The sequence below is a fragment of the Carassius gibelio genome, chromosome B7 (assembly GCF_023724105.1).
Source record: "Carassius gibelio isolate Cgi1373 ecotype wild population from Czech Republic chromosome B7, carGib1.2-hapl.c, whole genome shotgun sequence".
NCBI classification, from domain to species: Eukaryota; Metazoa; Chordata; class Actinopteri; order Cypriniformes; family Cyprinidae; genus Carassius; species Carassius gibelio.
In genome coordinates, this window is record NC_068402.1 from 8637466 (window position 1) to 8663830 (window position 26365).

At 35.1% G+C, this 26365-nt stretch overlaps 2 protein-coding genes across 4 annotated transcripts in view; one reads left to right on the forward strand and one right to left on the reverse strand.

Annotated features, from left to right (window-relative positions):
• Positions 1-3968: 3968 nt before the first annotated feature.
• Positions 3969-7769, reverse strand: LOC127962321 (ferritin, heavy subunit). Its single transcript, XM_052561858.1, has 5 exons — positions 7497-7769; positions 6393-6498; positions 6060-6206; positions 4525-4650; positions 3969-4442 (listed from the first exon to the last, which is right to left on the reverse strand). Exons 2-5 carry the CDS (start codon positions 6492-6494, stop codon positions 4284-4286), a joined length of 534 nt encoding a protein of 177 aa, XP_052417818.1. The 5' UTR covers positions 6495-6498; positions 7497-7769; the 3' UTR covers positions 3969-4283.
• Positions 7770-11964: 4195 nt separating this feature from the next.
• Positions 11965-26365, forward strand: part of LOC127962592 (endophilin-A3-like) — a 29015-nt gene continuing 14614 nt past the window's right edge. Inside the window, exon 1 of one of the 3 annotated variants that reach the window (XM_052562216.1) lies at positions 11965-12297. In XM_052562216.1, coding sequence (XP_052418176.1) covers positions 12253-12297 — 45 coding nt within the window. In that variant the 5' untranslated portion in view covers positions 11965-12252. The remainder of the gene's footprint in view (positions 12298-26365) is intronic. The other 2 variants (XM_052562217.1, XM_052562218.1) reach the window with 2 other exon arrangements.

Below are 26365 nucleotides of genomic sequence, written 5' to 3' on the forward strand. Positions count from 1 at the left end.
GTCTAAATGGTTCCATAAAGAACCTTTAACATCAGAAGATATCTGTTTCACAAAAGGTTCTTTGTGGTGAAAGAAGGTTTTTCAGATTATAAAAAGATAAGAAAGAGATGGTTCTTTAAAGAAACTTTGACTGAATGGTTCTTTGTGGAACCAAAAATGGTTCTTCTATGGCATCACTGTGAAGAAGCTTTTGAAGCAACTTTATTTTTAAGAGTGTAAACACGTAAACATATTTTATTTCAACTAGTTTAACATGAAGTTCTAAAATAACAATAAAAAAAACTAATATATAAATGAATAAATACTATGCAGACATATTTAAAGAAACTCAAAATATAAAACCACAAATACATTTTTCAAACTTTAACTAAAAATAGAAGTGAAAACATAAAATATAAAAATAAAATCCAGTTATAAATATTAACAAAAACAATAATAGTATATCAGTAATACTAGGAATTAAACAAAATGAAGCTGCAATCAAAAATAATTATCACACTCAAATAAAAAGTAGTATGGCAGAAATTAATCAGTTTTGTGGAGTAAAATGTGGTACATTTACATTTGATTAAAGATAATTGTCAAGATGTGTAAGAAAAAAAGAAATAGAAAAAAAGAAAGGAAAGTGAACTGGTTGCTAAATTTAATTAAGCTGTGTCAGGAGCAAAAATTATTTCATCATTTACTGTTGCGTTGGTGGTCTTTTTTCAGTACTTTTTGGTTGCATTCCCAGCGATTAACAGCATACATTTTTCTATTTTGTCACCAATTTCAGAACCTTGATGCCATTTCTCAAAAGTCTAGACACAATATTTAAAACCATTAAAAACCAAGTCATTATTATTAACACAGGCTGTCAACTGTTTAAAAATTTGCATATTGTGTTCATAAAGAAGCCTTGCATTTGCAGAAGTATTGGTCCAAAAACGTATTTATCATGAAATATCAGATCACTCTCACACAAGATGCCCATAGCTTCACTGTGTAGTTGTTAGTACAATCTTTAAATATAGTTGTACAAAACACGATGATGCAGCTTTCATTATGGTTCTACACATTCATACATCTTTGTAAAAGACTAGATTAAACACAGACAATGGAATCATTAAACAAAATTTGAAAAGTATTGATGATGTAATCAAATCACAACAGATTTTTAAAAAACAAACAAACTCGAAATAAGAAAAAGTTAGGTAAGGGAAAAAATATATTATTTTGCTGTATATTCCCATGTATGTTTGTTATGTAAGAGATGGAAATTCCAGATGCCTGCACATAGCCAACACTTGAATATTGTTACCACTCACGCTTTCACTTGGAAACTTGACTCTTATTAACCTAAGTTTGAGTGCACAAGTACATTAGACACAAAAGCATTACTGTAAACATAGGACGCTGCAAGGTGGGAATATATATATATATACACACACACACACACACGCACACACACGCCGAAGCTCTCAGCATAGACTGTATATAAACAGGCTCTCAGGCGAATATGGTAAGGGGAGTGACATTTCCTGACCAGGCGCTGAGTGGAGCCAATCACAACACACGTTGGCGCAGCTAACCAATCACAGCACATTTCGTATTTCAGAAGGCGGGCCTTCATTTTGCAACTTTTCGAGCCTTTCATGCCAGACCGGGGAGAGAGGTGTTTTGTAATAATGTAAAATACGAGAAAAATAAAGTGTTTTTCGAACATTTACGCCTGTTCTAGTACACCCCCAAAACAAAATCAAGACTTTGTAAAAGACCATGATAGGACCCCTTTAACATGTTTGCATTAAAAAATGTTGGTTCCTATCAGGTTCGCTCAGTGTAAAAAATATTATACTGTAATAGCAGAAATTAATCACATTTTTTAATACCTTTTTTAATTTAATTTAATTTTTTAATTTTCTGCATTGTTGCATCACTTTGGGTTATGACCTGAAAAGATTATCAGACAATAAAGCAATTAATTGCTAGAAGACTTTTTGATGAATACAAAGAGCAGAAAAGTTTTGTAACATTGTCTTTACTGTTGACCATTATAATGCATCCTTGCTAAATAAAACTGAATGGTTGTCTATTTATGAAATTTATCCTATTATAGGACTCAATACTTTATAGTTTATTAGTTTGATCTACCATATGGGCTTAAAATCCTGTACGAATAATAGAAAACACACACACACACACACACACTGTTATATATATATATAGCTAGTGCAACAAAGCAGTGCTCATGATGACATGCAGTTATTTCATCATACCAGCTGTTCAGGGTTATATGACAGAACTACTGTATGTTCATCTTGCCAAGCACAAACACACACTACAGGTGTTTTGAATTAAATAATTTCCTGTTTCACCACATATTAACGCTAGCTAATCAGATTAGCACTGTAAGTACACAGTGAACTGACATATTAAAATCTTTTTTTTTCACACTTGAGCTACAGTAGATGTTCGTTGGCATCTGTGTTTGTGGTTATTCTTACACCTGTGTGGCTCAAACTGGCAAATTTGTGTCGGTTTTAGTCTGCACAGACATGTTTCTACATGCTATAAATGTGTTGTGTGTTTTCACAATATAAATATTTAATACATAATACTTCCCTACTGATATACATTTTTGTTATATATATAAGGATCATACATAATTCATATTGTTTATTTAAGTTAACAGAAGAGGAAGTGTAAATGCTGGAAATACAGGTTATATACAGTACCACCTGCTTCTTAAAAGAGAAGTGGGCTGTTTTATTTCCTTCTTGTATTTCCCCTTTTGTAGTTTTGATTTGACGACTAAAGGTACTAGACACCTGATCTGGCTGAAATATGAACACTTTTACAACTGGTTGATACAGCAAGACACTTAAACAGGACGACATGACTCTTGATAATCCATTCTTGCTGTAATCACTCACTTTGGTTTTAGAGAACATGCAAAAACATACAAGCTCAGAGTTGTTCAGAATGTGAATCTTTTCTTTCTTGTGGTTCAAAACCATACTATTGTAATATTTTGTATATCAGATTTCATCAGACGGGTGTCTAGTTTCCTGGACTTCAGTTTAAGACTTCTTACATTAGACATTAATAGACTGAGACGACTTTTGGTCATAATTTGATATGCGGACAACTATTAGAATCACCTTTAAATATCATGAAATCCCCAAACTGCATTTGCCATGATGGGAAAGAGACCTGATGCTAAAATTTTGAAACATATGTGACAATTTATGGAGTCACAGTTAAATTGTATGTGATAAGAAGTAGAAAACACATGAATCCACACCAGAATAAGGTAGTAAACAATGTTATAAGGGATATATTTTTTTTATAGCTATTGATATTATCTTGGTTTATTTCTGGTCAACCTACACTATCATTCAGACATCAGGGGCCAGTAATACTTTTATTCAGCAAGGAGGCATTCAATTAATCTAAAGTGAAAGTAAAGACTGGTGTAAAAAAAAAAAAAATCAAATAAATGCTGTTCTTTTGAGCTTCTTACCCAGCAAAGAATCCTTACATTTAGCTCACAGTGTTCAAAATTATGAAATATTGAGCAACAAATCAGCATACAAGAGTGATTTCTGAAGGATCATGTGACACTGAAGACTGGAGTGATCATGCTGAAAAATGTAGCTTTGATCGCAGAAATAAATTAAATTACATTTTCAAGCATTAGAACATTTTAGATTGATAAATGCAACCTAGCAGAGGATAATTCTTTCAGTAACATAAAAAAATAAACACACACTACTTTTTAAAGCTTCTGCCCTCACACGGCAACTCAGTATTGATTAAAATATGCAAGGAAATCTTTGTTCAATGTATTTGACATACATTTTATATATATATATATATATATATATACATACACATATAAAGCACCAAAGTCATACTTTGCATATTTCTATTAATAACATTTTAAAACCTCACATCTGGAAACGATAAATGAGTCACAAGACAAGTTCAGATCCCAGAGGTTTCTATTTTATTGGTTTGGAGCACAGTTTCATTGACAAATCACACATTGCATGCAGGCAGGTCAAACTGTGAACGAGCTAGATATATAGAGTTCAATGGCTAATGAGAAGTGTGACTTTAAACAGCGAAGCATTGCAGAGTCAAACAAGCTAAGAGGTTTGTCTGCTTAAATAACTGGACACACAGACTGACCAGTCAGTTAAACAACATACTATAGAGTCTGATGGGCTACAAAGAAAAAAACAAATAAACACTTATACAGCACAACTAATCCGCAAATGATAAGATGGACAGAGTGTTTAGCTGCTCTCTTTGCCAAGTGTGAGCTTGTCGAACATGTACTCGGCCATGCCGTTCTGGGGGGCGCCCATGCGGCGCAGGTTGGTCACCCAGTCGCCCAGTTCTTTGATGGACTTCACCTGCTCGTCCAAGTAGTGTGTCTCAATGAAATCGCACATCTGTAAGAAGCAAGAAGAGTGAGTTTGGAATAGGTTTTGTTGGTTAATGAGATTGCGTTGGTGTCAGTAGCTGCACACTCACATGAGGGTCGTTGTGCTGCGAGGACAGCTTATGCAGCTCCAGGAGGGAGTGATTGACGCTCTTCTCCAGCTGCAGGGCACATTCAAGAGCTTCCACACCGCTTCCCCACTCATCCTTCTCTGGTTTCTGTCCAACACAAACAGAGAGGTTAATAACCCTTCTTCCAGTCCATCCCATGTTATCCCCTCACATCAAAAACATATGTTCAGAACTCTTTTTGCTTGTAAACGGTGCTTGATCGGAGGATATTTCCCTCCTGATTCTACTTTTGCTGGAAAAATAGATATTGTGGATGGAGGACTCATATTTTAGATGGAAACTAAAACACTGGAGTGGTGTGGATTATTGTGATGTTTTTAATCAGCTGTTTGGACTCTCATTCTGATGGCATCCATAAAGGGAATCCATTCTTGAGCAAGTGGTGTGATGCTACATTTTCAAATCTGTTCCAATAATGAACGAGACTCATCTACATCATGGAGTGAGGGTGAGTATATTTTCGGCAGATTTTCCAATCAATTATTTCCCCTTTCTATTTGGAATGAATGTACAAGGAACAGCAGCTATTGTAGGTCTTAACACCAATACTCATTGAACCAATTTCTGAAACCATAGCGTTCTCTGTCATGTGCGCTGACAGACGCTTTTATGGTTTAATGCATTCAAAGTGCATTTCCTCAGCACATAAATTAAATTTTACAGGTGTATCCTTATCCGTCAATGCCAGGAAGTCATGCAAGTATTTCCATTTTGCATTAAGGTAACAAAAAGGCCTCTGCTAGCGGCAGAATGCAATCATTTTTAAATAAGATACTGTCTTAAATGCTTTTTTGCAAGACCATTAATGTAAATTTTAAATTCTACATGTATCAGGAGAACATTAACTGCAAGATAATTATAATGGAGATTATTTTCAAAATGTTCCACCTAATTTAGGCTAGGGTTTATTTTCACTCTTTTTTTAGTGATTTTATCTTCTTTCATTTAGTACTCCATCAGTTTAAATATTAAAACCCTTTTTTGACTGCCTTAATATTTGCCATTGTTTATATAACTGATTAAAACTAATTCATTTTATTTTTTAATTGAAGAAACAATTAACAGATGAATCCATTATCAAAAGAATTGTGAGTTGCCGACGTACAGATAAAAATTAAACATCAGGTAAAATGCTGCTAAGAATTTTTGATGCTGTGGCATCTGACTAGTTATCATCACATGTCAACTTCCCGATATTAATTTCATGTGAACTAACCAATTTCCCCATTATGAACGAAACTGGTAAACCAGCTATACCCAGCAAAAATCACGAGATGTATAGCATCACAGAGCTCTGTCAAAAGAGCATTCATGCATGAACTTTAATCTTTCCCCACGACAAAGTAGCACTTAAACATGCTGACTGTCAGTTGAAGTTTATCGTCAATGCCGGTAAAGATAAAGAGCCCCACCCCAACTTTGTCCTCTCTATCTCTACGTCCTTGCCTTGCCCTGGCAAACTGTAGTGCTATCACGTGAACACACTATAGAGGTACCTTCACGTCCTGCAGAAAGATCTTCCCTCCCCTCTGGTTCTGAAACTTCATCAGTTTCTCAGCGTGTTCGCGCTCTTCGTGGGACTGACGGTGGAAAAACTTTGCAAAGTTGTGCAGGGCCTGATCATCTCGGTCAAAGTAGTATGACTGCATGAGAGAAAAATAAAACAGAGGTCACAAGAGAGACAGTAAACAAAATGGATCATTAACTAAACTTTCAAAGTTCATTCATGTAGTGAACTCAGTGCCCCTTCCCTTCACCTATTACACTATATTGTACTCTAAATGGGAATGGGATGGATCTAGTGCGCTGTAATTGCCTTGGACTCTCACCATGGAAAGGTAGACGTAGGATGCATACAGCTCCATGTTGATCTGACGGTTGATGGCCGCTTCGCAGGCCTCCTCAAAGTTCTGTCTCACCTGAGAGCTCATGTTTCTGTAAGAGAGGACACAAAATAAGCTTGCCACACTTGCTGTACCGTAATTTATGCAGCCCGTTATTAATGTGTGCTGTCAAAATCCAACACTCTCACGCACCATAAACCCACTAATAATAGTGTTTACTGTGTCTGCTCCAGACATGCCAGCATGTGTTTATGCTCTCTATAAGATGCTCTACAAGACTGAATGTGGTCTCAGGACAGGTGGTGTTGAAGTTTGACCCTCTTATCATTTGTTTGGTATGGGAAGAGGCACATGAACGCATGACAGACATTTCCTGGATCACTTCGATAATTCTTCTCAGGGTTTAGCCTGTTGGTCCAATCCCACCTGCTCAAGAGCTGGCACACTTACAGTGTAACCTATGTTTAACTTAACTGTAATTGAGAACCGATAAACAATTATGAATACATGGATCTGAAATGTGGCCTGTGGTGACAATCTTACAGACAATTTTGTAATCTGTGTACTAACCAAAGGATTATGAAAAACACCTTGTCTTTTAAGCGATTTTTTTTTTTAGGGTGACAGCGTCAGTCACCATAATGTTTTGATATTAAATAAAGCTAACAGTGAAAAAAAAATCGAGCCGCGAAATAATCGCAAAATTATAGCGTACGTCTTCGTGGGTGTTTACGAAGAAGACCGACGTTATAACGTAGCGATTCTAACAAATAAAGTAAAAAGTGAAAGAATATGAGAATGACGTGGTGGGTAACGTAAAGTTATTGGAGGACACGGCAACCTTTTCAAACATTACATCAACCCAAATACATATCAATTTGGTAAATTAATCGAATTCTTAGATTTATTTGATTGGACTCGTTTTTCCCAGCAGGACTTAATCGATAAAAACAAACAAACAAAGATGGCGCCCCTGCTAGTGATGGATGCCGCTGTCTCTATGCAACCGAGGTGACGTTATTCACCCGTTATCTAAACTAAAACAAACACTATAACTTGAATATGTGTTGATTCTGAAAAAAAACTTACCTTCAAATCAGTTTTACGGCTTTTCAGATGTTATTTGCACGGATAGTCAACGAAGTTGGTTAGCGTAGAATTGTTTTTTTTAAGCAAGCGTCTTTAAATCTAATTTTCGAAAACAAACTGACTAGAGTCAAAGGAGTTGTGACTGATGGAAAATGCGAAAAGACAGGAGATCGGTTGCCGTTCAAGCACTGTTGAAGCAGGTAACCTTCAGTCCGTCCTCGTGGCTGTAACGATTATGAATGCGTGCGTGCTCTGTCCTCTGTAGCGCTTGAATATTTGTGTGACGTACAGCAGAGCGTTTGTATGCAATGACGCGACACGCACGGCGTGCAGGATCCGCCCAAAGATGAAACAAGGCGAAACTAAATGTAAAAAAATAAAGAAGTAACACGCCTAAATAAATAATAGTAATCGATAATAATATCATATAATATAAATATAATTACATAAATAACTACAAAAGTATCTAAAATAAAAATCTAAATGAAATTCCGCAGAGAATCAAGGCACCACAATTAAAACATACATACATACATACATATATATATATATATATATATATATATATATATATATATACACACACACACACACACACACACACACACATTTTTAAAAATTGCAAATCCTACTAGAATTTGTTTACGGAGTAAAAAAACAGAACCATTCACTTTAAAAGTCCAAAAGGGTCTTCTGTGTTTTCCATACAATAATTAGGGTTTTCCTTTAAGCTAGCATAGGTGCAGCCTATATTTGAGAAGCATTAATCATATGCTTTGTGATTGCTGGGCTTCAAAATGACCAAAAATTGCAGTCCTTATTAAAATACAGGGGAAGGAAGAACGTCTACTCTTGGTCCTTGTGCGTATCAGTGGGATATATAATAGGAGGTTTGAATTCAATAGCTTGTTAGGTGCTGATGTCAGGAGTATCTGGAGACTTATGCTGACTCTACAATCATGTCCATCGGATTGAAGCGTTTGGGCGTGGCTTTTGTGCAACATAATCTTGAAAAAAAAAACTATGATTTAATGCTTGAAGAACAACTATATGATACACTCATGTCAGTAATTATTGACCTAGAGACATAGCCCTGGCATTTTTACTGTGTAATCAGCTTAACTCTGTATGAAGAATTCAATGTCAAAAAAAAAAGTGTATTGAGGATCATGTGACCACTGCCCATTGGAAACATGTTATCAAAAAGCACTGAAACAGTTAAGTTGACTGTCACTTATTCACTCCTTACATTGGTCAGATCCAGTTACGCAGTCAATGGCACGTAGATTGTGGCGTAAACATGGTGAAGACCAACATTTTCCAGAACTTGTAAATGTTGTGGAACAGTATGTTGTGTAACAGTAAATGTCTGAGTCAGAGACTGTTTTGCTTGCTCATTAGCAGTTGTTTCTACAGTTAAGAAAACTATTAGACTAAATTATTACTTTATTATTATTATTATTTTTAAATCCATCAAGCAAAAAAAATGTACAGTACAAATACAGCATCTTACTTGGTTATTTAGTTGGACTTTCATTTTTACCAGTTTTTTACAGTTCAAGATTTGTTTTCAAAAGCTTTTATCACATGTATTATGACTAAACGAAAAGTACAGAATGTGAATGTAAGCCCAAGATGATAACAATTTGTATTAACAAAGCATTTTATATTGTACAAAATCAGCGCATTGGCAAAACATATCAGGCCTTATTTTGCTATCTCACAACAAACTGTTTGTAAGAACTAGAAATACTGTAGGTGTGATTGATGTGATTTTTTTTTTTTTTTTTTTTGCAGAGATACGGTTTATGGGCTGCTTTGAAAGTTTTACTCATTTTCACCGGGGATTTCCACTTATAGATCTCTACTGTTGGTGTTTTTTTTACTGATAAAAAAAAAAAAACTGTCACCCAAAAGAAGTAGCCAGAGACGATAATGGCTAGACTTTCATCTATGAGTCACTAAACTTTCTATGAGACAATAGTTATTCATTATGTGGATCTTGAAGAAGACAGTCGTGTTGTCCATATTTTTATAATGGCATAAACATGCCACATCTACAAGGCAAACTACCTGTTACTATATATTTTACATTTGTCACTGTACTTTCATCAAAAAGGTAAAACAAAATAAAAATAAATACATCGACGAGGTGAATAAACTGGATAAATTAAATTGGACAATGAAATTGACTTTTTCACACTGCAGGTCATTTTCATCCCAACGCAAAGTACACATTTTAGATATGTTTTTCAGCAAGTTTATGTACAAACTAATAACAAGTTGTTATCATAAATGTACAATTATAAATTAACAATTGAAACTCACGTGATACGTGTCCTGCTAGACAATTTTTTGTGTGTGTAAAGCAGAAAAAAACAATACCTAAATGGGCAACACTTTATAGTTTGTCTTGCGCCCTCTACTGTACATATGTGAATTTACATTTCCTTCAACCCGAGGCTTTTATTCATTTCGATGTGTGAAAGTTGTGAAAGTTATATAAGTACATTTACATTTGCCAAAAGATAACTTTTTTATTTTAAAAACAAAACAAGCAAATCAAGCCCAGATTAAAAATAAATAAATGTGGGAATAAGAAAGACATAAAGGACAAACCGAAACCACAAAGCCATAAATAAGAAATATAAATAACAAATTAGTACCTAATTTTACTGTCTATGATTAGTACTAAGTAGGACATCTAGTGATAAAATTATGAAGCTACAAGTGCAAAGCCACATTATCAAAACTAAATGTAACTTTTGAACAGAGAGTCACATACAGTATAGAAAATGACAGAGCAGAGTCTCAGGGGAGTTGGGTTACTATAAGAGCTTATAGCATCAAACCTGCAGGATTTCCATACCTCTTTTATATATTTATATCTTTTTTTTTTCATCCACATAGAGCAGAAATATATTTCTTTAAAAAGCTTGCTTTATTTTTTTATTTAAATTTGACTCAATTATCTAAATATAGATATAGGTTAAATCTTTCTCTTCTTCTAAATCATTTTCTTTTCTTGCCTTTTGGTCTCCCATTTGTATTCTTCATGCTCAAACACTGAATTTGGCGACAACATGTTTTTACGAATTTGTTCACTCAGCAGGAAGAGTGAGATGCTGAGGTGCTTCTGAAACATCTTTGGTGAGAAACATGGCACAATTTTCACCTTGGGTTGGGTTTGCGTTTCAGGTTCTTCAAACTAAACCAAAAATAGTTCTGGAACAGTGGAGAAAGATTTTTCCACCTCATGCAAGCAGAGGATGTTGAGCTACCACCTCTGTAGCAATATTTTTACTCCAGCAATAGAAATTTAGTATGCAGGTTCATCCACTTGAATGATCAGTGATTCTGCCACAGTGGACAAATGATGCAAAATATCATCAGCATCAACATTTCTATCTGACAATACACATGGCAGACAATTGTGCTACATTAAATTGAAGTAAATTAACACCATTTATATTTTGGGAAGCAATGACCTTACAAATACATTTTGCTGGATATGTAAGTTGCTTATTTTGATAAAACTATTAAGCTTAAGTGCAAGTTTTAATGTAGATATGTTTAGCTATGTAATACAATTTTGTTATGATTCATATTTCAACCCAAAATATGTTTTATATTTGCAGAAATATAGAGAAATATCTTTATAACATTTAAATAAATCTTTTAGAATCTTTGTTCAGATGAACACTGTTTATTTGAAATAAATCTTTTGCAACGTTTTAAATGTCTTTTAATGTCACTTTCAAACAATTTACCGTGTCATTGATTTAAAAAAAATCCTTTCAAAATAAATAAAAACCAGAACCTCTCTGCGTACAATGTATGTGAATACAATTCACAGCAAACATCTATTCTGACTTAGTATTCAAATGACATCCAAATGCAACACTGACATTGAGTTTGTTTGCTCAGAAACATTATGTAGGTCAAAAATAATCTTAAAGACTAAAATACCAAACAAATTGCGCAGTCAGAGGCATATAGGAAAGTAATTTAAGCAAACAAATAGGATGCCTATACAGTTCCCCATAGCTTGTACTAACGCAAAATGGAACAACAGTAATTTCCTGCAAATGAAAAGTTAAGATTTATTCTCAAGTCTAATTTAGGCATTTCAAAAAAAATGTAGCAGAATACTGATTAATTGCTGACTAATTCGACTGATTTTCACTAGACATTTACATACAGACACTGTGTTCTCTTTGTACGGTTCATGAAGTGCCACTAGGAGGCAGCGGATGGCTGTTAATACCGAGCACACCAAATCACGCAGTTTCACACAAACATACATCTGGCTGACTCTTCTCAGCTCCTTGCAATTCCGCAAATATTTACACAGTAATCTGCTGTATTGAAATGCTGAAAGAATGCTCTGGAGAGTTATTTCCCGGATGGCTGCTCGAGCGCTTACTCTGCTTTGCAGCTGAACCTTTCTCCTATATTTGTGACAAGCTTTGATATATAGTGTTTTTGTTCGTAAAGGGGTTCTCCGAGATGCTGCCGTGACGTATGCGGCTCTGGGCCAATCACAATCCTCAGATCAAACATAACCGACCAGCACTTGTCAGTGTGGGGAAAAAAACGCACCGCGAAATGCAGGTCCTTTTCCCAGCGGCGGTGAAATAAACCGAAAGCGTTTCATATATAGGGTCTTGTGCTCCTTTAAAGGATTAAATCAACGTTTCTGCCTCCTGAATATTTCCTTTTTTCATCTCATTTCGCGTTTCGTCTTATTTGAAGGATGTCTGTGGCGGGGTTTAAGAAGCAGCTGCACAAAGCGAGTCAGGTAAGGAGACGCCCGCGTTACACTGTTCATCTTATAAGACCCAAGTTCTGAGGGTCTTAACAGGTGGATGTGGAGAAAGCGCTCGTGTGTTGTTTAACTGAAGCTGTCTGATTGGTTTCTGTGTTTCTAAAGGCCCGTCAGAGCGGCAGAAACGCCGCAGAGCCGCTTTACTTCTCATGTCAGTATTTGTGTCAACTTTGTTACATTTGTATCAGCGCTTTTGTTCATACTTCTCCGCTCACTGTGACGTAATCAAGCGTTTTTTATTTAAATGTTGCAAATCCCCCCTCAGCTAGCTGTTGTGAGGCCTGCTTAAAATTGTAATTGTAATTGTAAACTGGTAATCGTAATCATGCATTGATGTATGTGCATTATTATAGTAATCATAATCATCATCTGCTATCGAGGATGCCCTGGAACTGAAATATGGAGGTGTTATCACGACATATGTTGCGTGATGATGTAATTATTTTTTTTAGATAACGGTATTGTTATGATGTCACGCGTGACCAGGCAGTCCAAACCATTTTGACGTTTATTCCCAAAAAACTTGTGATGTTTATTAATGTGTTACTAGTTTTTAATTACGATATTTATTCATTGAGTTTCTAGGATTTATTCAGTACATGCTAGTGGTGATTCCGTCATACTAGTTATATTAATCAATAGTACCATTTTATTGTAAATATCTATTATAACTGTAATTGTTGTGTTTTTCGTTATCACTTGTTCTGATGTGAGTTATAAGATGCCTTCCAGCTAACAAAATATGTCTCAAGAACGCTTAAGGGATAGTTGACCCAAAAATGAAAATGTGATGTTTACCTGCTTACCCCCAGGACATCCAAGATGTAGGTGACTTTATTTCTTCAGTAGAACTCAAACAGAGATTTTTAACACAAACCGATGCAGTCTGTCAGTCTTATAATGTACGTGAATGGGAATCACAGCTAAAACAGACAATAAAAACAGATAGGGGTGCGCCGATCACGATCGGCCAATCGTTAATGCGCATCTCGTCAGTAAAGCCGGTTCTCTAATCAACGGTAAATTCCATCAGGTGCGTGATTTCACATAGAGCAGCTGTTACTACACAGAGCCGTTGTTAACTGAGAAGATGCGCCAAAAAATGCTGAAAATGAAGTGGATTTGCGCAGCTTCTCAGTTAACAACGGCACCCCTAAAAACAAACAAACAAAACTTTCACAAACAAATCCAAATGAAACCCTGCAGGCTCGTGATGACACATTGATGTGTAAAGAACAAAACAATCAGTCTGTGCAAGAAATATAACAGTTTTATAAAGTTTTTTTTTTACCTCTAATTCACACAATGTCTGAACTAGGGCTGCACGATATTGGGAAAAATTTACATTGCGATATTATATTTTTCTGCGATATATATTGCGATATGAAATACATTTTTTTTCTTACAAACAAAAATGGGGTGAGCACACTTACATTCCCATTTTAAATGATTTAAACATCGACACCATCGTGTCAATTGATTAATATGCGCAAGGGAGAGAGAGCAAGACAGCGCTCGTGTTGTTTGAAGACATTGAGCGTGCGGCCGGGGCTCGCTTTGCGCGAGCGCTCTCTCGCGTGCGGGCTCTCTCTCTCTCTCCCGGTGACAGGTGCAATATAAATAAGCGTCGGCTCTATTTCTAGCATGCACGTGTTTTCCGCGCGGCTTGACCGTGCCTGAGACGCGCGTCTCATGCAGGCAGTCTGCAAGCTCTAACCTGTTAACACGGGAGCCGAATTAAAAACGGATGTGACTGCGATGTGACTATCGTGGATTTGTACATCGCGATATTGATGCTTAAACAATACATCGTGCAGCCCTAGTCTGAACTGTTATAACTGTCCTGAGCGCATCCTCCTGAGTGTGTTATCAATCAGCAGGCAGCAGACTTATAAGTGCATTACCGCCACCTATCCCTCAAATGGACCATTGACACTATTTACAATCTCAATTAGGAGTGTCTTTGGTCCACTTGAGAGATAGGTGGCGGTAATGCACTTATAAGTCTGCGATCCACCATAAAGCAAGAAAAAGATGCCTCACGCGCCTGCTGTTTGAGAACACGCTCAGGACAGTTATAACAGTTCGGACATTGCAGTGAATCAGAGGTAAAAAACGATATAAATACCATTCCGTTTCTTGCACAGATGGATCGTTTTGTGTCTTTACACATCATTGTATTATCACGAGCCGCAGGGTTTAATCTGGTTTTGTTTGTGTATGTTTTTTTTTTTTTTTTTTCTTTTGTATGTTTGGCTTTGGTGTTTCCCATCTACCTCCATTATAAGACTGACATACTGTAACGGTTTGTGTTAAAAATCTCTGTTTGAGTTCTACTGAAGTAACAAAGTCACCTGGCCACATCTTAGATGCCCTGGGGGTAAGCAGATAAACATCACATTTTCATTTTTGGGTCAACTATCCCTTTAAGTTATGAAAACTTTATTTTTGAAAGTTCTCTGGAACATTCCATTTTAGAATTTTGCAGACATTCCGGGAACATTACTTTTGAATGTGCTCGGAACATTCTGAAAGTAATAACAATGCTAGACGAAGCATTGCAGACATAAAATATTCCATAGACGATATAAATAATGCTTTTGTGCTAACATTTTGAGAACATTATTAAAGATCAGATAACTGTGAATAAACATTTTATTAACATTACTGGAAGAACGTCTGTTCATAACTTTGAGAGAACCTTGCAGGAACAATTCCCATTTGCTTTTCTAATTTTATTATTGTGATTTTCCGTTGAACATTAAACCTAGTTTTTGTTTTGTTAGTAGTAACAATTGGATCGACAATTTGCAAACAAAGAGATGAAAATGAACAAAACAACAGTTGAGATGTGCATATTATTAGATGTACATCACAATATGGAATTAAAAATAGTCACCATTGCAGTTTCTTTGCAACTTGAATAATTACCATTATGCAAATACTGTTTACATTTTTAGTGGTATTTTTATTATAGGCAAAACACAGAATACAAAATGCCATCACTTAATGTTGTACAGTTAATGAATGATGCCCATCTGTTTTAGCAGAGAAATCCCGGTTTAACAGCTGTACAGCCCCAACTGTAGGCACATTCATACTGTAATTGTTCTACAGTTTCATTTCTGTGTTAGCAGCTGCCTTTGTTTGGCTGTTTGGAGTTTAACATCCTCTTCTTTGAATTAAGACATTCAGTGGAAGTGCAGGATGGGTTTGTTTGGGAGAACTGTCAAATCACTCTTTACCTGATTAATGTTTTGCCCTATCTCAGGTAGTAGGTGGTTCTGCATCATTACGCTTTAATGATGAAGCTTCAGCTGTACTCTTCAAATTATAGTGGTCTGATAGTTTACTGTAATTCCTGTCATTTTACAACTGCAGTCATCAGAGACTGTAAAACAAGATTTAATGCACAACTCTTCACAATCTGCATAGTGAATAACTAGCCCTACTTGATCTGAAATCTGTAGTGTATGGCACGAAAAGCTGAGACCAAGGAATCAGATTAGGATTACATAGCATAACACAACTGATTTGTTTTACATGTTCTGAAGAAGGCTTGTTTGTGTGAAACTCATAGGCATGTTGCTAAAGTTGAAATTGAAATTGATTTCCAGGGTGTTGCTATGCAGTTTCTAAGGTGTTATTATGAGGGATTTTTAAAATGTTGATTTCTCTTTAACTTTCTGGTTTCTATATGGCTCAGGTCATTCATTTTTGGCTGCTAATTTTATGTTTTAGCATTAAAAAAGTCATATTGTGATGATTTTCACATGTGTGGTATGGGTTCTGTGGGTTTTAAAGGACCTTTCCACAAATTAAGGCCATAAAAATAATATCATCCCATAAACTATATAATAGTAATTCCAGTCAGATTGAATAAAACAAGAAATAGATTTTTATAATCTCACATATATCATATAGGCTATTAATATTTTTTTTATATGTTGCCTCACCAAAGCCTATCTCCTAGTGTGCCATTTGTTTTTCATTTTATTGTTTTGAAACCCCATGCTGTGCCCACTAGAAGGTCTGCAGTTAGTTTAAAAATATATGTATGCTTATGTTTTGGTGGATATTTTCCATTGTCTGTCTAAATGGCTCAACAATAATGTTTTGTTTCCTGCTGCAGTGGTTCAAATTGCTCTGTTGACATTTCCATGGACCCTAAGGCAAATATTATCATTTATTTTTTTTACTAATTTTACAACTTATTTTCATTTAAACTGACATATATAAAGTGTATTTTAAATGAATATTTAAGATTTCATGAGTAAGACTAATCAGACTGTTATTTTACACTGAGTCAAGTCATGAGATCACATGGTTGAGCTAAATACTCACTTTAAAACAGGAACCCTCAATATTTGGACACTTTCACTAGTTAAATAAATCACAGCTGACCTTGTATAGTCCATTTCTACAAAGGAATCGGTAACTGTTGCAGTCACATTGCTGTTATTTATGTATAAATTTAAATTTATATGGTGCATTTAAAATGACTTTTAATGCAGTGATGCAGGTATACAGCATGCATGAATGGGTGCTGTCATAATGTGAATCGAAACAGCTGATAAAAACAGCACAACAATTTACAAGTAATCCACTCTTCATTTTTAGGTGAACTGTTCCTTTAACCCATATATATATGGAAAGCTGTTGGTATATCAAATATAGTTCACTTATTAGACTTTAATTTAATCTGATTGGGATGATCAAATAGATATGAAATCTTATTATTCTAGTATACAGTCTGTTTGCACACTTGCTGCTCATATACAACAATTCTGCTGGTTATGAACACTTTATTGAAAATGGAGTGGAAGCAGCACATTTCAACCACCCACAGGTTTTTTGATAGTAGAAATGCAAGAGCATCCATTTAGGTTATTACAGTTTTTGTTCCCTGCATTCATAGGCATCCACAATAGTCTATTTCTAATCCAAAGTTCACTTGTCATTAGTTGACATCATTGTTTACACATATTTGTATGGCTGATAAGAGCAGGGCAGGCAAGAGCTTGTTTATAATCTTGTCCTATTTTCCCAAAGGCTCTATTCTCACTGTATGCAACAAATCACTGTGTGAATGAAATGCATCAAGTGTCAGTTGCTCTTTTTAAGACCAAGATTGCGCAGGAAAGCTCAACTGCACCCTCTAGAATGAATAGTTTTAGTTGGGATTTTCCCACATAAGCAGCACGCCAGGATCAGAGTAACTTAGTAACCAGATGTCAACATGGATCAGAACTAGGTGTGTGTGAGAGCAAGAGTTATGTGAACATGGCGAAATGATTCATTGCTGTTGTACATACAAATTACTGTACTGTACTGTAGGTGTACGTTTCTTTTTATTATTTTTTGTAACCGATTAAGGAAACAATTCTCATGTACACATGCAGGTATTATACAGAAAAAAAAATGTGATTCAAAGTTCCAGACCCAGTATAGAAGGATGTTGGTACAATATACATGCAGGGTTATGAACACCAATTATTATTGGAGTTAATGCAATTTGTGCATGCCACAGTGTCAAAACAAATGTTGTTATTGTCTATTTATCTTTTAGTTGTCTGTTTTCTCTGGGTTTTATATAAGTGTAATATAAATTGTGTTCAGTAGTGTTGAACACCAGTGTTTGCGATTATGACTGCGGACACAAAGCATGGCAAGACTTTATCAGTAAAGAACAACAGTGGGTGGAAACCTGATAATGACCTTCAAACTTTAAGAATTACTGTATCCAGACAACAGAGAAACCTCAGCAAACCTCCATACTCTCTTTACTTTGTAGACCCTGTTTCCACAAAAAAAACATCACCAAGCCAACATCATGAAAGAGCTGCAACTGCTTAAACGTTCATTACAAACACTAGTGGTAAAATGCAAAAAAAGATGGTGTCATAATTCCTGGTCAGTTGGAAACCACTGTGGATAGTTTTGGAAAGAAGAGCGAGAAGCAGATTTCCTCCTTCAACATCTGAAGCAACTGGCAGATGTTTTGATAGACAACAGTCCACTGGAGATTATTCAGAAGTTGTATGAATCTGTTCAGAAAAGGTTAGAAACTGAATTAAAGGCTAATGGTGGTAAATCACCTTAATTATTTTGCCTATATTTCAGCTGTTCATATTATTTGGTCCAATTCTTGTATTATTATGCATAATATACTGTAACAGTTTGATTGTAGTTCATTCCAATGTTTTGTTGAAGGTTCATTTCTCAGTTTGGAACAGATTTGACAGAAAATGTTGTGGCTGTTTCTTTATGCTTTATGCGATGTATTTTGCAGATACTTTTATCTAGAGCAAATTCAAGGTTGTATGTGCATGCATTTCCTGAAATTTAACCCATGAAAATGGCATTGCTACTGCCAGTTTGAACAGTTTGAGCCTAAAGCCCAAGTATCTTTTTTATTTTCTTTTCTTTTTTTAAATACTCTATTTGATAGCACCAATGAACAGGTGCTCGACAAATGCTTAATCCTTGTTAACTTTAAAGTATTCTTTGGGCTTAATGGTGTGTAATAGCCTTTTCATGGTTATTTTGGCATGCACTATTTTTAAAGTAGTGTTTAAAAGAAAAATGTATGAAAATGTATTTATTTGGCATTGAAAATGGACTGAGCAGAAATATTACAGCTGTATGTTTCTAGAGCATTTTCTCCAGCATTAATGCAAAAACTAAACTGCAAATTACAAATAGTAGTGTTGAAGCATTAATATATTTTCAGCACAAATTAAATCAGAAACCGACTGTAAAATCAGGGCCTCATGCTATGCAGAGAACACAGATGTGCGATTTATGCGAAAACAGCAGTTCCTCTTCACAGAAATGAGACTAACCAGAAGATGTGTGTACACAAGACTTCAGGTCACTTCCAGCCACATGTATTATTGATTGAGTATCGATCCGAGCACCCACTCCTGGAGAGGAACATCACTATGACGAGGCTGATCTCTCTTTATTACTCACATTAGCGAGTGCTCCCACGGTCATCTGGCACAGTAATGGTTTTACTGCAGATGGCTGGGAGCAGACGCTACTAGAGTTATTCTAGTGCACCAAGGAATGTAAACCACTTAAATCCGCAGTCTGTTTTCTGCTCTGTCTTCAGCTCTTCAGTCTGGTATCATCACGAGTGATAAGACTTTTTTAAAACTGCGGACTGAATCTCATTTTGCATTTTTGGATTAGTGCATAGACTGATGGATTGCTTTTACTTTACTTTCCAAATGTTATCTTCCATAAACTGTTGTGCAACAGACTTTTTTTCAGTGTGTTTTTTCAATGCTTTGAATCCAGAACACAACAAAGTTTATGATATTTTATGGTGTTTTTGTACCTTTTGTGAAGCTTGAAAGTGTCAGTCAAGTTCTGTTAAGTAATAACCCTTTAATTTTGGGGTAATTTATTTGCATATGCAACTATTGATGTGAGGACAATCAATCAAGTCATGAATATGTCATAACTTTTCTTTATTGTCTGAATGTACTGTAGCTGTCACATTCAAAAAAATTTTGTTTTGGCACAATGATTACGTGTTAAGATTGAAAAGTTGTCCGTGTGAAAATAAGGCAGGATGTTCCAGTCGTGGGAGCGTGTTTCTTGTCTTCCCGTCCTCTCTCATTCAGGAAGTTCTGATTGGACAGAGACGTAATATTAATTCTTTATGTGAAACACTTTTGTTGAAATGTTGCTGCCACTCCCATTGGATATATTTCATGAGCATCCTTTGTCTGTCTGTCTATCTATCTATCTATCTATCTATCTATCTATCTATCTATCTATCTATCTATCTATCTATCTATCTATCTATCTATTTATGTCTGTCTAGGTAGATAAATAATATACTATACAAAAGCAGTATTTAAATATAGAGTTTAATATGGTCCATTTTGCTTTTTGTCTTGGAGACCCTGGTGATGTAAAAAAGCCCTCTGATGTAACCAGTGTTACTTCACTCTCTCAGATGGCAGTTGTATGAACTTTCCCACGCGAGGGGGAAGAGGCCTTCATGGTGTTTCGCTCTGCCAGGCAGGATGTTTAAGTGACTATTAACTGTGATGTTAAAAGCCCGTCCCACCCGAGGTGCTGCACCTGATAGATGGGTTCATTTCAAGTTTTTGGCTTGTAGAAAGAAATGGCTTGGCATCAGATGTGAAGGTTGAGAGAGTAAAACAGGCTTTCCTCAGAGAGGGCACAATTTTCTCATGTTCAGAGTTTTGATTGGATTTGTTAATAAGGGGCAGTTGTTTATTTTGTGTTCTCAAAGTACTCAAAATTCATTTTCCATTTTTTTTTTATTTGTTTCAGTTTTGTTTCTTTCATCAAGGCCTTTTCGACATGCATGTGCATATTTGTTACTGGGAATGGACAAACTGTTTAATATACATTTATTTAATTTTTTTAAGCATTGTTGCATTTAATAGGAGATGCAGCTTCTTTGAAAGAGTGTTAACATTCTGATAGTATGGTCTATTTTTTAGCATACTAAAAATCCACAGGTGCATGTATGAGGTGTTGTAGAGAGATAATAAGACAGAATTTTGCTTTGTGGTTTGTTACTTGCTCCCGGGTGTCTGCCAGTAAATGTTTGCTTGAGTAAAAGGTTGCAGTAGAAAAAAAGCAATACAGCTTTGATCTCTTGAATGGGATGTTTTACATGTAACCGCTAGAATAGTCCATTAGTCTAATTACTTGGGTTACATTGAAGTTCATTGTGTGCCACAGTACTGGAGACTTTCTCATGAGAGCTTTGATAGTTTTGTGCAGTAAAAGGTTTTACTACTTTCACATCTTTTGGAGTCAGTAAGATTTTATTTCTTTTAAAATCAATTCAAATTAATTTTATTCAACAAGGACATATTAAACTGATCAAAAGGGACAGTTTAGACATTTATAATGTTACAAAAGATCTCCATTTCAAATAAATGCTGTTCTTTTAAACTTTGTCGAAGAGTCCTGAAAAAAATGCATCAATGCTTTGACAAAAAATATGAAGCTGTATTCAACATTGATAATAGAAAATGTTTCTTGAGCAGGAAGTCAGCATTATAATGATTTCTGAAGGATCATGTGACACTGCATACTGGGGTAATCATGCTGAAAATTCAGCTTTATCATCACAGGAATTGTAATACTATTTCACAGTTTTAACTATATTTCTGATCAAAGGACCATAAGAGGATTTTTCAAGAACATTGCAATCTTAATCAATAGCCTAGTTTGAAGTCAATTATGAAAATGTGTAGCTGTGCACATCCCTAGTTTTTGCTGCATGTTGATTTGAGTGTGAAATGTTTTCAAGTTGAACAAAATTCAAGTCACGCAATTCTGTTTCCATGATCAATTATCTCTGGTACTTGTGTGTGTCCCAGCTATTTGGCATGTTATTCTGGAAAGGGTGACACTTAGGAGTCTGTGTAGAGCATTCCTGTTTTTGTGACCTTTTATTGAAACTGCATTGATGAATCAATTCTTGAAAAGCTAGAATAGGAAACCGATCCCACCCATGAAAAAAACACACACCATTGTTGTTGTTATTTTTATTGTTTTGTTGATTTTTACCCGCGAAGGAAAGGGTCTCATTGGTCAGAGCTGTTCCATTGATCATGCTGCATTGTCTTTATTCTCTGGGGAGGAAGAAGGTCAGAGCGCTCGTGCTGTGAAACTCTTTCACAAACCGCTGTATTTTTACTCCAGTACCCTGCAGGAAGTTACACATCTGAGAGAACACGGAGTCTGTGACTGTCTTTTCTCAGATGTTTGATGTACAGACCTGCATGTCCATTGAAGTACAGTTTTCTTCATTCACTACTTTGCCTTGGATTTGGTTCTTTTAAAGATGACATTATTAAAAGTACTGAAAATAGATATATAATCTACTTAGTCTTATTCTTATTAAGAACAATTGTTCTGTGCACATAAATAAAAAGTATATTTGTAAACTTTCAGAAAATGTAATCTACCTCTAAAATGAATGTTATTTTGGTATTTTACTGAAAAAAGTAACATTTTAAAATAAGGTTTTATTCAAGTCAAAAATAATACCAACATATGCACATTACTTTACACCAACATTAATTCATTCCATGGATTAAATTGGGTAGAAATGGTAATAAAGTAATAATTGCAGGTAACCACTTTTTACAATGTATTTAAATACTATTATAAAATTTATTGTAATAAACTATTATTTTATTTTAATTTTAAGTGAATTTTTAGCTATTTTTATTAAGCTTTTTTATTTAAGTTTTAAATGTAATATTTTTATTTGATCTTATTTCAGATTTATTTGAATTACCAAAAATGTTTTTTAATAGGTTTAGTTTAAATTAACAAGAACAACAAATGGACGACACAACAAGACGATATTGAATGCTGAATATTCACTCAGAAATGTTACATTGCAGAAATTCATATTCACTAATTCAACATGAAATCGAAATGTGAGGAATTCATCAGTGCACATTATTATACAGGAAAATATTTGTTTGTCTTTCATCAAAATAAAATAACCTTCTATCATTTTTGAGCTGGATTTCCAGTTTCACTTGATAATGGATCATGAGTGTCTTTTGACGTTGAGTGTAAGATGTGACTCCAGGCAGCGTGCTATTAGTAAATGAGTCAGGATGATGTTTTCCTCGCTACACCGACGTCAAGCTGATTTCACACTCTCTGTTCGTCTCTCATCATGTGCAGTGATAATAAAGCACTACTGGATCCGTTATGGAGTCACGGTTTGCTGTCGTCTTCAGTGACGGTTATTATCACAGACACAGCTGTGTTCAGTCATCATTATCACCGCTAGACTCCTACAAGCCTGGTGTTTCTAATGGACTGTAGTGAAACTCAGCCTCAGGTTACAAAGCTCGCTTCATTCCTTCACTGACAAACGTCAACAAGGAATTAAAGGAATATTGCAGGTTATTTTCTCCCTTTTGGTTTCTAGACCACATATTGCACACATTATTAATATGCTACTGTAAACACACCTGCCTTTTGTTTATACAAACTGATTCAAATGTATTGTCTGTGCAGTAAATAACCACATTTTTTTTTATGTAATGCTGCGTTAAATAGGGAAATGGTATAGTACTGCTTTTTTTTTTTTTTTTTTTAAAAGAGCTTGACTGACAGTCCAATCCATCTTGTGTTGACAGTTTGTGCATTAAAAATATTCAACATGACAGTACATGTTGATAATAATACAAAATACTCTTGAGTAATACTCCTTAGAAAATGGAAGCAGCCTGCACTAAAAGGTATCCAAAGTGAATGAATCAAAAATGTATTTATTTATGTGTTTGTTTGTTTAATTATGCATTGATTGTTTGATTTCAGTCCTGTGCGGTTTTATTTCAGTACCTTGTCAGTGATGGTCAGTCAGTCACACTAAAAATATGCTGTATTTCATTATAATTTTAAAATAGTGTTGTGGCTGTTCAAATTCAAGTTTTCAAGTTTAAATTGGATTGTGAAACCTGTAAGTTAGCCAAAATGTCTGAAAAGTTGTTGTTTTTAAAGTGGGGCATGAGATTTTGTTGGAGGATTGCACAGACAAACATTCGTTTCTGTGAAATTCCTTGCAGTGTTTGTGCATGATTAAACAAAAGAATGTGGATTAAAAAATGTAAGGTCAGTTTTCATATCAGGCTGACTTTAATCATGCATTCAAATATTTTTTCTTTTTATATCTGATTCATATCGCAGTGTCCTTCTGCTTCAAGGTTCGTGAAATATTGCCATTGAGCGGTGTAAGTCACAAGCAATACAGCCATGTAAGGCTAATTTCTTTTGTGTGTTATGGTTAAATTTAGCCTGACCTAGTTGGTTGCTAGTGAGTGGAGTTCGAGGAAGCCACAGAGACCGATGTGATCATGAGTATCCTGTGTAAGTAAGAACCTTATTTCATGGAGGCACCAGCTGTGAAGTTATTTAGTATCAAAAATTGTCAGGCCTCTAGATATTTTTCATGCTTAGTTTTTTAGAGCATGCTCTCTTAAACCATGTCATTCTCATTATAAAAAGTCTACACATGTTCTCCACTAGAATTCCACTGGTAAGGGAAAACAAAAAACTGCATTTGACAACCCGTTTGGTGGGGTACTTTTAATTTGTAATTTTATTTTAAATATATTTTGTACAAATATATTTTATATATGAATACATTTAGTAATTTTATTTAATATTTTACATTATATATCAAATATAATAATTTTATATTTATATATATATAGTATATTAAATATTATATTATAGTATATTTTATAAAAATATTAAATAAAATTGTAATTACTTTGTTCTATTTTAATATATTTTTAAATGTCATCTATTCCTGTGATGGCAAATAATTATTTGTATCTAATTTTTTGCCTGTTTTGGCAGGTAGAACTGAAATATGATGTGCAGCACATTAAAATAAATACATAATAACGTTTAGAATGATGTTTTCTTGATGTCTGACATTATCATCCATCATAAACGGCTGCAAATGTCCTGTGTTCTCTCACGACTGTATGTTAGGCTCTTTGATGTGCGTTTCGTTTCATCCTGTATTCTTGAGATGCGTGTAATGGCCGTACATAAAGAACACAGCAGTAGTGCTGCCTGAAAAAACATCAGGAGCATTATCTGTTCTGTATCCGCTTGCTGTTGTGAGACTGCCGCCCAACATCGGTGACACACAGTTCTGAGGCTCAGGTCAAATCTATTGTGCTTTATTAAACAGGAACAGTTTGTGCTGATGTTATTTTGTGTTACACAGATCTAATTCTCAACCAGTGATATATCTAAGGTCACCACAAAGTAAAACAGAGATGAGCAAACCAAAGGCCTTGCAGTTGAACAAAGACTTTGTTCAAGGTTTAAGTCTTATATCTATTCTAAGTTTATTAAAATAACTAGAGTTTTCTAAAAATATATTTCAGATGTGCAGGTCTGTCTTTACTCCTCTGATTATGATCTACAGTATTTTTCTTTTTTTGTGCTAACCTCAATCGGGTTTTCCACTTCAAATTTCAACGTGACATTTTACAAAAAGCTGTCTCTTAGAGCTGTCTTAAATGTTAGTCTTTTCCTTTGCTATATGAACAGATGACTGGTTTTAAAGCAATAGTTCACCCTGAAATGACAACTTGCTGAAAATGTACCCGGTCTCAGGTCATCCAAGATGAAGACGAGTTTGTTTCTTCATCCGAACAGATTTGGAGAAATGTAGCATTTCATCACTTGTTCAACAATGGATCCTCTGCAGTGAATGGGTGCCGTCAGAATGAGAGTCCAAACAGCTGATAAAAACATCACAGTAATACACAAGTAATCTAAGTAAATTAGGACGTTTTTAAATTCCAATTTTTGCCATAGGTTAAATTACGAGTTCTCTATACATTATTTTGCTTTCTTCAGTGGAAAAAGTGATCTTTTCTGAATCAGGAGAGAAATATGCACAGACCAAGTGCCATTCACAAGCAGAAACAGTCCAAAAAACACCTTAATGATGGATTTGTTTCTTAATACTGGAGTGGTGTGGATTACTTGTGGATTATCGTGATGTTTTTATCAGATGTTTGGACTCTCATTCTGACGGCACCCATTCACTGCATTGATGAGCAAATAATGTAATGCTACATTTCTCCAGATCAGTTCTGATGAAGACACAAACTCATCTACATGATTGATGACATGAGGGTGAGTAAATTTTCAGACGTAGATGCTACATTTTTACCTTTAAAAGTATTTCAACAATATTGCTGTTATATTAATATGAAATATTAATTTGTATGGTTTCGTTGCACCATATTGCATTGTGCTGTACACGGTTTGCCTTTTGCGTAGGTTTGCATGTCAGTTCTGTGTGTTTCTGAGTGTGTAGGAGGTTTATTCTGTTGTGTGCTGCACAAAGGAAGGGGCCTTATGTTACCCAATATTACTGAATCACTTAATTACTGTTAAAGACATTCTAAGAGTGCATTTTATCTTCCTAAATAATGTTCAATAGAAATCTTTTGTCTCAATACATCTTACATCATCGAGT

What these genes read in the sequence shown, in the direction of transcription:
- LOC127962321 (XM_052561858.1), bottom strand. Translation starts at nt 6,494, where the DNA reads ATGAGCTCTCAGGTGAGACAGAACTTTGAGGAGGCCTGCGAAGCGGCC. An exon ending in CCTACGTCTACCTTTCCATG is followed by an intron (nt 6,207 to 6,392) that starts GTGAGAGTCCAA and finishes TCTCTCATGCAG; the next exon opens with TCATACTACTTTGACCGAGA. An exon ending in CGCAGCACAACGACCCTCAT is followed by an intron (nt 4,443 to 4,524) that starts GTGAGTGTGCAG and finishes TGCTTCTTACAG; the next exon opens with ATGTGCGATTTCATTGAGAC.